General features: G+C 34.9%; 1 protein-coding gene across 1 annotated transcript; it reads right to left on the reverse strand.

Annotated features, from left to right (window-relative positions):
* Positions 1-819: 819 nt before the first annotated feature.
* naif1 (nuclear apoptosis inducing factor 1) lies at positions 820-5,017 on the reverse strand. The gene is made up of 3 exons (XM_077206892.1): positions 4,430-5,017; positions 3,606-3,653; positions 820-2,534 (listed from the first exon to the last, which is right to left on the reverse strand). Exons 1-3 carry the CDS (start codon positions 4,863-4,865, stop codon positions 2,065-2,067), a joined length of 954 nt encoding a protein of 317 aa, XP_077063007.1. The 5' UTR covers positions 4,866-5,017; the 3' UTR covers positions 820-2,064.
* Between the last annotated feature and the right edge of the window lie 8,143 nt (positions 5,018-13,160).

Below are 13,160 nucleotides of genomic sequence, written 5' to 3' on the forward strand. Positions count from 1 at the left end.
TTGGTCTCCAAATGTAATTTTGTGTTCTTTATAAAATATTAATATATTAATTGTAATATAGTATATTTGCATGTACATAGTATATCCCTGTCCATTAGACGGACTCTGATATGGCGCATTGTGTCTCCCTCTAGTGGCGGTAAAGTAAACTACATGAAAGATGCATCACAAAAACAGTAATCAGAAAAACACTTTTCCAAACCGCAGTGTGAAAAATAACAGGAAATCATATTATATTGTTAAATTAGGGTAGTGATCGATTAAAAGTGAAATTAACAACATATAATTAAAATAAAAACATAACTGTAGATACATAGATCTACTACTGCAAGGTAAAAAAAAATTATAAGTTAGCTTTAAAAGTAAATGGTTTAAGAGTTTCTGTAATGTAAGAGACTGTGTGTTTCACTTCACCAGTAAAACAAAGGAGAACAATAAAACGCAATATCAAGATTACAAAAATCCATTACTGAGCTCGTAATGACACTTAAAAAGAAGTAAAAGTGTAAAATATACAAAATAGTATGACAACACAAAAAAGTTACAATTCAACAGACACATCTGTCTTCACTTCGCTCTGATCACATGCCATTAAAAATATAAAAAACAGCATAAGAATTAAAGACATATTTGAAAATGTCTTCCAATAGAATATATATAATTGAATACCTCCAAATTATGTATTTTTTTTCAAGCAATGTCGCATCTGACTGTAAATGGATATACTGAAAGTAAGTCCTGTCAGACATCTGGACTTGTGATCACAGGTAAATAAGGAGGATTTAGCATCAATAAAACACAAATGAAGACACACACGTATGTATGGAGAGTTTCTTTATTTAACATACATAAATAAAAATGTTATTGTCAAAAGCTAAAGAAACAAAATCCTCTACAAAGTCTTCCAAGGCCTCACCTGTAAACGGAGCCATTCCATTTTCTACATAAATAGAAGAAACTGTGTTTTCTGTACATTTTGGCGTTTGAATTCAATGCTTTCGTTCAATTTAGGGTCAGTTAAAGAAATATAATGTTGACAAAAAAATATAATCAAGTTTGTTGCAATCTATTTGCTTTTTAAGCAACCATATGTAAAAATAAAACCCACAAGTTGAAGATAAACTGAAAAAAAGTTTCACTTCAAGCACAAAAATGCTCTTTTTAAAGTAAAACGTATATGACATTTTTGTGGAAGCTTGTTTCCACCACAGAATAAAACATTTTAACAGATACCTGTGACTTTTCCTCAGAATTGCATGTTTACATCTCTCAACTCTGACCTTATTTATTATTATTATTATTATTATTATTATGACTTTTGAACACCAATTGCAACTTTATATCTCACAAATCTGACTTTATATCTACCAATTCTGACTTTATATCTACCAATTCTGACTTTATATCTACCAATTCTGACTTTATATCTCCCAATTCTGACTTTATATCTCCCAATTCTGACTTTATATCAATTCTGACTTTATATCTACCAATTCTGACTTTATATCTCCCAATTCTGACTTTATATCAATTCTGACTTTATATCTACCAATTCTGACTTTATATCTACCAATTCTGACTTTATATCTACCAATTCTGACTTTATATCTACCAATTCTGACTTTATATCTACCAATTGCGTGTTATAAAGTCAGAATTGCTAGATATAAACATGCAATTCTGAGAAAAAGTCGGAATTGCGAGTTTATTTCTCGCAATTGCGAATTTAATCTCACAATTCTGACTTTATAACACGCAGTTGCGACTTTATATCACGCAATTCTGATGTAAACTCACAATTGTGAGAAAAAAAAGACAGAATTGTGAGATAAAAATTCGCAATCACCTTTATTATTCTGTGGCGGAAAACAAGCTTCCATACATTTTAGATTTTTGGCAACTTCTTTAAAATGCACGTTAGAGTCCTCATTTCACTTCATTATATCCCTGAAACGTCCACACACACACACACACACACATATATGCACAAACTCTTTGAGGCACAGTGCTGTACAATAATTTACAGTCTATTCCAGAGCCGGACCTGTCACTCATTCCTCATCTCTACTGTCCGTCTTCAGGCTTGGACGGCGGCACGTTCCCCACTCCTTCTCCTCCAGTCTCTGCAGTGTTTGAGCTGCTGGTGTTCTGTAGAAACTTCCTCAGGTCCTTCAGAGCGGGTCTGAACACCTGAATGAGGGCCAGCAGAGCGGCCTGCGTGCCCTCCAGAGCCTGGGCTTGTCTCTCTTGAGCGCAGGCCTGGGCCTCCTGCGAGCGCCGGATCATCTGGAGCAGGTCGTTCTGGTTCTCCAGGTGCTGGGCGATCTCTCGCACGTGCAGGTTTGTGACGCGGTGCTCCTGGAGAAGCCTGGCCGAGTTGAGAGCGATGCGGCTCTTCAGTTCCTGAGGTTTGGCGGAGCATTCGGCCTGCGCCGCCAGCATCTCCACCGGCGCCTCAGCGCTGACCGTCACCGGCGTCTCGGTGGTGCAATACTCCACCATGCCTTCCTCCAGCGTGTGGTACGTGGTCTCGTCTGCAGGGACGGAATCACACACATCTCAGTCTATAGAGAGCCTAAGCCCCTCCCCTCCGCTTCCGGCTCATGGGACTTATTTCGGAAAAAATATGTATGGTAGTCAATGGCGAAGGACAACTTATCATTTTGTTCCGTCTGTAATTTTAAAAATAATTAGGAAAGTCAAGAAAGTCACAGTTATAATGTGCCAGTTATAATATGTCATAAAACAGAAGTGTAACATTTCGTTTTATGTGAAAATCGCTCAATGAACTACATCTCTCGTCTCGCACTATGTACGTCACCAAGCTCGTGTGTGTGTGTGTGTGCAGTCTGGTACAAAACACACAGGCATGACGGCGTAACGTTACGATTATAGCGTTAGACTATAGAAAATATGACAGACGTTAGCTTCAGTAAAGTTAGCTTCATTCATTGAGAGAACAGGTATGACGTCACATGCGCGCCTTTTGGTTTTGTAGTCTTTGTAATTACGTATTTTCACAGTCTTATACCTCAACAGTTTTACATCAAACTGCGACTCTCTTGACTTTACAATGTATCTTTTAATTTGACAAACATCATATGTGTAATTCAGGCCACAGTTCAAACGGGATCCAAATATTTGTTGTCTCTCGCCATTGACTAACATACAATATTTATCCGAAATAAGGTCCCATGGTCCACCGGAAGGGGAGGGGCTTAGGCTCTCTATATGAAATCAAAACGGACACTATGTAACAATATATCGTATCACAAAATTAGCAATACAAAAATGCAACAATATGTATCGTGGTGGGTGTTGACAATCTGTATTGTGTATTGTGTCGGCCTTTCGAATGAGTTTTTACTTCTAGAACCCGACTTTTGAACTCTGTGGCAAACCACCACCATCCAAACATCCAATCAATTCCCCACAGACAAAATTAAGCCCCGCCCTACATTTGTTCTTGTTCAGTAATCGTTTCACTTGTGTATACGTCACAATAGGGAAGAAAAGACTAACACAACTTCCGTTTCATGTCAACCTTAATATTAAAAACAGAAAATTGTCTTAGATGAAGATGATGTGTAAAACTAAAACCATACCTTCAAGAGTTTTTATCTCACACGCTCCTGCGGCCGCTGGTTGAATGCCTGTGAAAAGACAATCACATTTATACAGCATCCAAATGCATTTGTAAATGTGTAAACTCAAAATGTGAATATATATTCATCATATAAACACATTTCAATGTATATACATATAAATTAGCAGTTTAATTTGCATAAATTATTCTTGAACTGACCAAAGTATTTAAAGGGAGAGGATTACATTAAAAACATATTTTATCACTAGATGTTTAATTCACTATTGTTTTAGAATTGTTCTATAGTCTATACAGTATTTAATGCAATTACATCAAAAGTAACTGTAATTAAATTACAGAAAATTTAGGAGTAAGTATTTAAAGGGACAGGGTGACATTTACAAAAATTAATTTGAACAATATAAGTTGAACTTAGATTTTCAATCCACTACTGTTTTATATAGAACTGTTGTTCTATAGTCTATAATGCCTGTAAACATAGTCTAAATAGTCTATAAACATCAGAAGAAAATGTATTACACTAATTAGGCTACCTAGTGATAAGTAACACCCAAGACTGCAAATGAGTACATATTTAGTTAGATAGATCTTAATTAGATCAACATTTCAAGAAACAAAAATATGAATGCAAAACAATTGTCTACGTGTACTCTGAATGATTGATCAAGTGGGGAAGTTTCTATAGCTCAAATCTGATGTTTACCTGTAGTTCATGGCTTAAAGTCTATTTACCAGGGTGAAAATAACGGTAGTAAAGTAAGTAAGTGGCTGTTTGCGATTCTACCCACTGAAAGTTACGCAGCGGTAACGCTAGTGTCTTACTCTGCGTGAGCGTTACGGTGGCCGAGGAGCTGATGGGCACCGCGATCTCCGCGCCCGCCTCGGCCGCCGGGAGGCTAATGATGGTCGCTTCTCCCAGTAGATTACAGATTCGCTGCTGCATGGAGGTCAGGATCACGGGTACGGAGGTGCAGTCGCCCGTACCCTCCATGGCCGCTCGTGCTTGGGCCACTTTTCTCCGCACCTCCGTCTTGAGATCGGACCATTTCTTCTTGACCTCGGCGAGCTCGCGCTGGCAGGTACTGACGGCGTTCACGCGTTTCAGAATCTCCATCCACGCGTTGTTCTTAGCGATGTGCGTGACGCCCGCGTTAAAGTGATTCACCAAAATGTGTTTTTGCTTTTCCATCTCCTCCACGATGATCTCCACCTCCCTTTCCGAGAAATTAGTTTTTCTCTTTTTGGCCTGAGATGCCATAATTGTTTTAAATTGGACGCAGAGGGGGGGTTATAAAATTACGTAGAATACGCAAAAATAGTAAGTTTTTCTCCCGACACAATTGCGCAGCGTAATGGCTTCTTGAATCGACTTCTCTTCCAACAACAACGTTTGCGGCCGCAAATGGCTGAAGTCCCGCCCCTTCGTCGCTTCTAACAATTCCCATTGGTTTAGATTCGCTAGTGACGATGACGATCTTTCTCTTCATTTGTGGAAACTGTGATCAGTCAGACCTTACGTTTGCGTGGCTAGACTTATTGTCAGCCAGAAGAGGGAGCTATTTAATAACATACATGTGTGTGTTTATATATATATATATATATATATATATATTTATTATTTTGTTTTTTATTTATTTATTTTATTTACAGAATTTAAATATATAAATATATTATTTAGGCTACAGAATAAAATGTAGAATATGTGACTCAGTTTAGGAGTGTTAGAAGAAAACAGTGTTCTGATTTTTATCAGCATAACATTAATTGTAAAACAGGGTATATAAGGGCATGGCTAAAAAAAATTAAGTTTCGGACTTATTATTTTACTCTGCTTCTTTAATGCTGAATAATCAAACAAGCAGTTTCACATAATTGGGTAATTCCTGGGATTAATGGACTTTTGTGTGCCCAATATGATCTTACTTTGTTTGCTTTGTGTACTTTGTGTGCCCAATATGATCTTACTTACCTTTAAATGTTAAACAATATAAATTTTAGTCATAAATAACACAATCTAAATTCAACTTGATTAAAAAAAAAGTTTTCTAAACATTTCACAGCATTTTGAACCCACACATATCACCATTGTCCCCACGCCTGTGTAGCCCATTTTCAAATAAAACAAAACTTACTATACATGATTTTTTTCTTTTTTTTCCCATTGATGTGTATATCAGTAGTGATTATCTCTAATGTACTTTTTTATTATTATTATTACATTTATTTTAACAATTATAATCAATGTTTTTGGCTTGTCCCTTAATTCATTGTTCACCCTGTTATTTTTGACTACTTTCCCTTTAAATTAAAATTGGCCAAATTAAATGACATATCATAAAGCAATCATCACTTCTTTAGAGGGAAAACAACTTGGGCAAGTGAGAGATATTTTAACTGTTACCAATTTTGATGTGGTTATACCCTGTTAAGGGAAATATGAAAAAAGTTAGTAGAAAAATTCCAGTTTTAAAGACCATGCAATTCTTTATTATATAAAACGTCCAGCTTCCTGTAGACGGTGCATTTGCTGATTTTAGATCAGAATGTCCACCCTGTTAAATTATTTTATGTTTAAAGTTGAAGATGTGCATTTAAAGTTCACTGGCAGTGTTTTAAATATTGTTTCCCATCTAAATCCAGTTCCAGTTGTACGTGCGCGATAGGAAACCATCCGTCCATCCAATCTTTACCACTTTTCCACCCTGTAGTTTGTCCACAGTTTTAAGGAGGGTTGTTTTTTCACAATAATTTTATAAAATCAGCAAAAGAAACATATACGAATATTTCAGTGACAATGAAAAATTATCGAGTATCAACAATGTAGTGCTTTAAAATGCCATTTTGATCTTCCATTTAATTTATTTTGTTTAATTTGTTTGATCGTTTTTCAACATGCTTTTTTAGTGCAAAAATAACAGTCCATCCATTACATCCAGATCTCAGGTGAATTATGAGGCATTGTTTTCAGATACTGTGCTTTCATTCCACCAATGAACAGAAGTTTCTGGACTGTACTGGTATTGGTCGGTCGGCAAGGAAACCAAACGTGTCCCATAATAAACAGCCGCCCTTACATCCGTCTGAGACTGCTGGCAAAACAAAACAGTCTAAAAATAGTTTTAAGAACACTGAGAGGATTTTCCAGCATTGTCAAGCTAGTGTGAATATCCACATCATGTCTATAAAGATTTGACCTGTGGCGTTTCTAAGCAGTTATTGTGGAAGTGTGCAAACTTATAAAGCAATTTTTACAGAACACACTGTAAAAAAAATAATCCTGTAAAAAAACCCGGTAAACTACTGGGAGCTGTGGTTGCCAGCATCATACCGTAAAAATACGGTGTGTAACTGTTTTTAAAATTAACAGCTAAATACCGTTTTGTCAACTACAGTATATAACTGTAATTTAACAGCATATAACTGTTTAGCTGTTCATTTTAAAAACACCAGCACACCATATTTTTACGGTATGATGCTGGCAACCACAGCTCCCAGTAGTTTACCGGTTTTTTTTTACAGGTTTGTTGTAAAAAACAGGATTATTTTTTACAGTGCAGGGCTTTTGAAGTTCATGTAAATAATGAATCTAATAAAAACGGGCTATATCTTTGACATTGGCTTCCTAGAAATAATGGAATGAAATAGATCAAGCAGGACCGTTCTGAGAATTAAAATTTATATTATAGCTTGATAAAACTGAATTCTTAGAATAAAGTCACCTATTGAAATGAGATGAGAGGCGCTGCCTCATAACAGCAAACACACAAGCCCTTCATAATGATCACACTGTATAATGTAATGGATCACTGTGATATTTTGCTGTTCTGCTGTTAAAGATGTGTTGACAACATCCAAGTACATTGTCAGGATTCTTTCTGAAGTGTGAAATATCTAATTATCCACTCATTTGAATTCAGATACATTGTAAATCATTCTATATTGTTTACTATCAAAACTAAACTGTTTTGGAATTCTAAATAGTTTCAAACTGACACATTGTATCGTATCCTCGAGCAGACGTTGCCTTCGCTAAGTTAAACCTTATTTAATGTTTAATGTTCTCATTTACCGATTTCTAAGAATTTGTACTGAAAGATCATTGTGTGTTACACTGATGAAAGAACGCAGGATGTCTCTCAGCACATGTCGTTCTTGAACATCTTCAGGAACCGCGACCTTTACAGTGTTCTTGAGCCGTAGTATTGGCCAACAGCACAGAAACGTTGAACACATGAGAGACGACTTTGTGTTTTGGTCTTACGGTCAAGCTAAACTCTGAATGCAAAACTCAATCTTTATGCTTATCATTGTTTCTGATGTAAAATCTGAATTTTATGTGTTTTTTTAATGGCAATACATCAACATGACAATGTCAACATTGTCAAAACAACAATGTTGAGGTTTCTCTTGCATGTATGTTGCTACCTGCTACTTCTAAATGTAAAACACAACACTGTTTAAAGGCTTGGCGACTGTTTTCAACATCGACAATAATCAGAAATGTTTCTTGAGCAGCAAATCATCATATTATACTGATTTCTGAAGGATCATGTGACTGGAGTAATGATGCTGAAAATTCAGTTTTCATCACATAAATTACATTTTATTGTATATTGACAGTTCTTGTAATGATATTTCACTGTATTTTCGATCAAATAAATGCAGCGTTGGTGAGCAGAAGAGACTTTTTTCAAAAACAGTAAAAATTCTTGACCTTTGAATGGTAAAATTGTGAAAAATTTGCTGTTGTATGGTCTTTTATAGAAAATCCTTTATTCTCCTCAGTAAATCAGATCTGTGATATCAGGACCTCAACAACAGCATTTCTTTCAAACAAACTTCACTTTTCTCCTGTTTCTGTTGATAAGAGCGTTTGAAACTCTCAGCAGAATCGCTGTTGATCCCGTTATTGAGACACAAACAGTGACAGTGAAGCAGGTAACGCACGTAACACAAGAGATAGCACATCGTGTTTTTCAGCTGTCAATCTGACCTCCAGGTAAAGTTTATCAGAAGCACTTCAGGGATCAGGAATCAGACGTAATCCAGAACGAGATCAAAACAAACACAGGACTTTCAGTGATGCAGCGACCTCGGACCTGACCTCTAATGTGGTTAATAAACACCTTTAATTGCTCTTTGAGTTTGAATGTATGGAGCTCTTTATGAATGAGCCGTTTATCTTCATGTAAAGGATGTATTTGTATGTGACATAAATAGATAAACGGTTAGAACTGGCCTTATCACGATTGGCCAGTCATTTGATCAGAAAGTTTACCTGAAAAACAAACTTTGTTACGTAACTTGTGTTCAGAACAGCATTTTGATCCAAGACGTGTAAAGTATACCTGAACAATTGTATTTCATTATTATACTTTTCTTTGGGTCATTTGTACTTAGAAACAGATTATTTGCGCATTTATAAATGACATAAAAGCACATGTTTCACTGACGATCATTCTTACTGAGCTGACGTCAAATTACAATCAAATGAAGCTTATTTAACACTGCAAATGAATAGTGAACTTATGTAATATGTAACTGGTCTCTATATGGTAATTTATGCTTGTGAAAACCATGCATTGATCATGTTACTTTTAAATATTTCATAATAAATAAATATTGACAATTTTTACTTTCACTCAAGTACATTTTCAGTTAGATTATTGGAGAACGCTTTATAAGAAAATACAATTTCCGACGGTCTACTTCATAATTATATGTTTGATTGTGCTCCTTGCCTTTTTTTTGTAAACGTTTGTGAGAATTCATAGTAATTTTTGAGTGAAAACTGTTTCGAAGTAAATCCTACACCAATTATTGTCAGTGCAGTTAAGAAGAGAAAAAACTCCACAGAAACCCCGTAAACCTGAATTAAATAAGTTTATTTCACTCAAATATTACTGAAAGTTTAAAGTAAAAAAAAAGGTTAAGTTAACTCAATTAAAAGATTATTTTAAGCTGAACATAAGTGCAGCACATTTATAGTTCCCAGCATGCTCTGCGTCAGACATTGGAGGATACATTTTGAAATTAAGTGTTATTTTCTGTGTTTTTGCACAATAGGGAGAGATGTGTTAATGTTTAATCTTCTGCTGTGTTGGGATTTATAAGGTTTCACTGTAACCATTGTACTGCTGGATTGAGGATGGACTGAAAAATCATAAATGAATCATTTTTATACCAGTGAAATCTGCACATGCAAGATAAGTGTATCATTGCTAGCTAGTAGATAGGGATTTGAGTTAATGTAATCTTCTATGCAATCAAATTGTATGAGTTATCTTAGTCAACATTCCAATTAAATTCATTGTAGAGTTAATAGATTTTGTTAACATAAAAAATTTGAGTTGACTGATTGACTCAAATTTTTGAGTTCTGCCAACTTATGGTTTGCAGTGAACCTGAAACAGAAAATGTGACGAACTTTATTAGCTGCGTCACTCTCCGGATCTATAAAGGTCTTGAATTAATCAAACATCATTCACACAGGAGCAGTTGTCTTTCTCTCAACCCTGCTTGACGAAATAAGAGCTCTGTACTGACTCCCAAAGCCCGCGTCTATCCCCCTGCATGTGTTTAGTGATCCCGCTGCGTGTGACTTATGGCTAAAATTAGTTTTTAGAGAGCACAGGAGTCAAATTCAATCATAAGGCCAGCCTGATACCGTACATAAGTGCCTTCCTCAAGCTCCACTAGATTGTGTTACAAAGATACTCAACTCTTCTGGTGCATGTTAAGATATTACCTGTTTTGGTTGGACAAAAAAACATGCGCAAATCAATGCAAGCTCACTAATTACTTCATATGCAGTGTTGGACGTGCCATTACAAGTAACACAAGTTATGTAATCAGATTACTTTTTTCAGGTAACTATGCAATACTTTTACATTTACGACAAAATATCTGATACCTTTTCAAATAAGTAATGCAACTTCGTTTTATTGGCACTTAAATTGACTGACAGCTCCTCTATTCCCATGTTGAGAGAAATTGTGGGTAAATTCAGAGGTGTTGTGATGTGTGAATATGATGGTTATTGTAGTTGTAGACTAATGTAAGCATACGTTTACTCCTCTCACTTGCACAAAAACAGATTCAGTGTTCCTCAAAATGAATAAAAACATTGATATGAAAACTAGGTAATTTTACGCAAACCTGCAACAAATAAATGTTAAATACAACTATAGGCTACTTTATGTATTTAATCTCACTTTATTTCCCAATGTCTTTGCTGCAGACCTTCGATGATCCAATTCAATCATACGAATAAGCAAAAAAGTCTTTAGATAAACATAACATTTGTGTTTCATTTATTTTAATTTGTTGAATTTTCTTCTCCTGCGTCCTGCGAGTTTGTTTGAGCAGCGCGCTCTCTATACAGACGTTTATTTACATTTAGTCCGAGGCTTATTCATTTCAAGCCCAGCCCAGGTGAGAAAAAGTAACGCAAAAGTAACCTAACACATTACTTTCCCTAAAAAATAACACAATTAGTTACTTTTTTAGAGAGTGACGCAATATTGTAACACTACTTTTAAAAGTAACTTTCCCCGACACTAATCATTGTACTTCTATGGAAGCTTACTTCCGCCACTATACACTGAAAAAAATGTTATGTTGATTTTACTTAATTGTATTATGTCAAGGGGTTGCACGAAATAAAATTATCTAAATCCAGATATATTTTTTAAGTTAAGTGTACTTATATTTTGTAAATTGGTTTTACTTATATTTTATAAGTAATTTCATATTAATTATATTCATACATTTAGCTAAATTATTATGAGTTGAATTTACTAAATTTTTTCAAGAATCAGCCTGTGAATCTCCATAATGGTGACAATTATAAAGCATGCTGCAGTTAAAATAAAATTCAGTGATTCAAGTTAAATTATTGTGAATTAATGGTTGTTAAATAACAACCAATGGCATCAGATTACCTTTTCTATTTGTTCATCTGGCTGTTATGACTCAGTCAGGTACAGCAGTCAATCAAAAATCTAAAGCTGAATAGTTAAGGGTCAAGCGCCACACTAAAACAAACACTAATCTCCATAATGGTGACACAAATCCTTCAGTGATTCTGCTTGTTAACATCAGGTATCTTCAATGATGGCAATAAAAATAAAGACTTATTACTTCTTCTTTGACGTCTGTCTGTTATTTTTGTTTAAAATGCATAGGGATTTTGTATTGAACATAGCTCTGGATCACAGTGTCAAGGGGGCGGGGTCATTTTATTCAGACGACCAATCAGTCTCTCTGTTTACTCATTTAAAAATGGTTAACTTTTAAGGAATTATTTTGATTAATTATTACTCAATTCTAATGTGTTAAATTTAAATAATAATATTGCTTGTAATCTTTTGCCATAATTTTAAATTAAACATATTTTTTTCTAATTACTTTTAATTTAATAAAATTAACTTGTTTTAAACAAGGGCCGTGAATTTGGAAATTACCAATAAAAAATAAGTAGGATTAAATAACACATTAAAATCAGTGAAATTAACCAGATAAAAACATGTAACATTTACAAGGGGTCAGAATCATTTTTTTCAGTGTACATGTTTGTTTGTTTTTTACTTTTTATCTACCAATTTTGTGTTTTTTTCTTGCAATGCCGTGTTTATTTAGGATTGTGAGATATACATTCGCAATTCTGAGATATGAACTTGCAGATGCGAGAAAAAAGTTTTTTATTCCGTGGCAGAAACAAGCTTCTATACTTGTGGCATAATAGTGCAAATACAGACATACATCACATAACTGGCCTATTCAGATTGCCAAATGAGAGAAGAATTAAAAGTATAATTCTAGTTAAAAGATTTATAGTTAAAGACCTGGCATTTGAAGACGTCTAACAACCAGTCTTTTTATACACCAGGCTTTTCCCCTGTAACACCCCTCATGCAGGTTACAGATGGTTTAGGTTGGTGTCTCCCTCACAGATACCTTATACATCTCTGTGGAGTAAGTTTTGGCACGGACACTTATATCCTCCACCAGACTCTGACGTAATTCTGCAACCGGAGACAGCTTTGCTGCAGGATTATGCCTTACAGAGTCGCCGTTTATATTTGGGCCTATTAACGATAATTAGTGCTACTAACCAAGAAAATATCCTGTACTGAACTGCTAACTCTAATTAGTTATGTTTGGCTTCAGTTATTTTTTCTATATGCACAGGGCTAATTCTATAATCACAAACAAATGCAAATGCACATTACAGTGAGTTAGAAGGGAAAGAGACCTCATGAAAGTGAGTGCAGTAATTTTTTGTTATTTAATGAAACAGGTCAATGCAAATACTAACAGTTAAATTATGCAAACACACACTTTATGGTCACATTTATGAAAATGAATAAAGAAATTATAGCTGAACCAAAATAGCCAACCTTAAAGCCTTTTTTCAGACTTTCAAGATTTCAGCCACAGCAAAAATAAGCAAAATCTCACAAAATAAGTTCGATCTCAGGAGTTTTTCAGAAATTAAAACTCTTGAATTATGTTTTATTCATTTTTATTTATTTCATTTTTATATTTTAAT

This window comes from Siphateles boraxobius, unplaced genomic scaffold, assembly GCF_051911475.1.
Source record: "Siphateles boraxobius isolate OS27281-9 unplaced genomic scaffold, OSU_SipBor_1 57, whole genome shotgun sequence".
In the NCBI taxonomy this organism is placed as follows: Eukaryota; Metazoa; Chordata; class Actinopteri; order Cypriniformes; family Leuciscidae; genus Siphateles; species Siphateles boraxobius.

Excerpts from the sequence above, each read along its gene's own strand:
- naif1 (XM_077206892.1), bottom strand. The coding sequence starts at position 4,865 with ATGGCATCTCAGGCCAAAAAGAGAAAAACTAATTTCTCGGAAAGGGAG. Across the intron at positions 3,654-4,429 it reads CACCGTAACGCTCACGCAGA|GCATTCAACCAGCGGCCGCA; the intron begins GTAAGACACTAG and ends GTCTTTTCACAG. Across the intron at positions 2,535-3,605 it reads TGAGATAAAAACTCTTGAAG|ACGAGACCACGTACCACACG; the intron begins GTATGGTTTTAG and ends CCGTCCCTGCAG.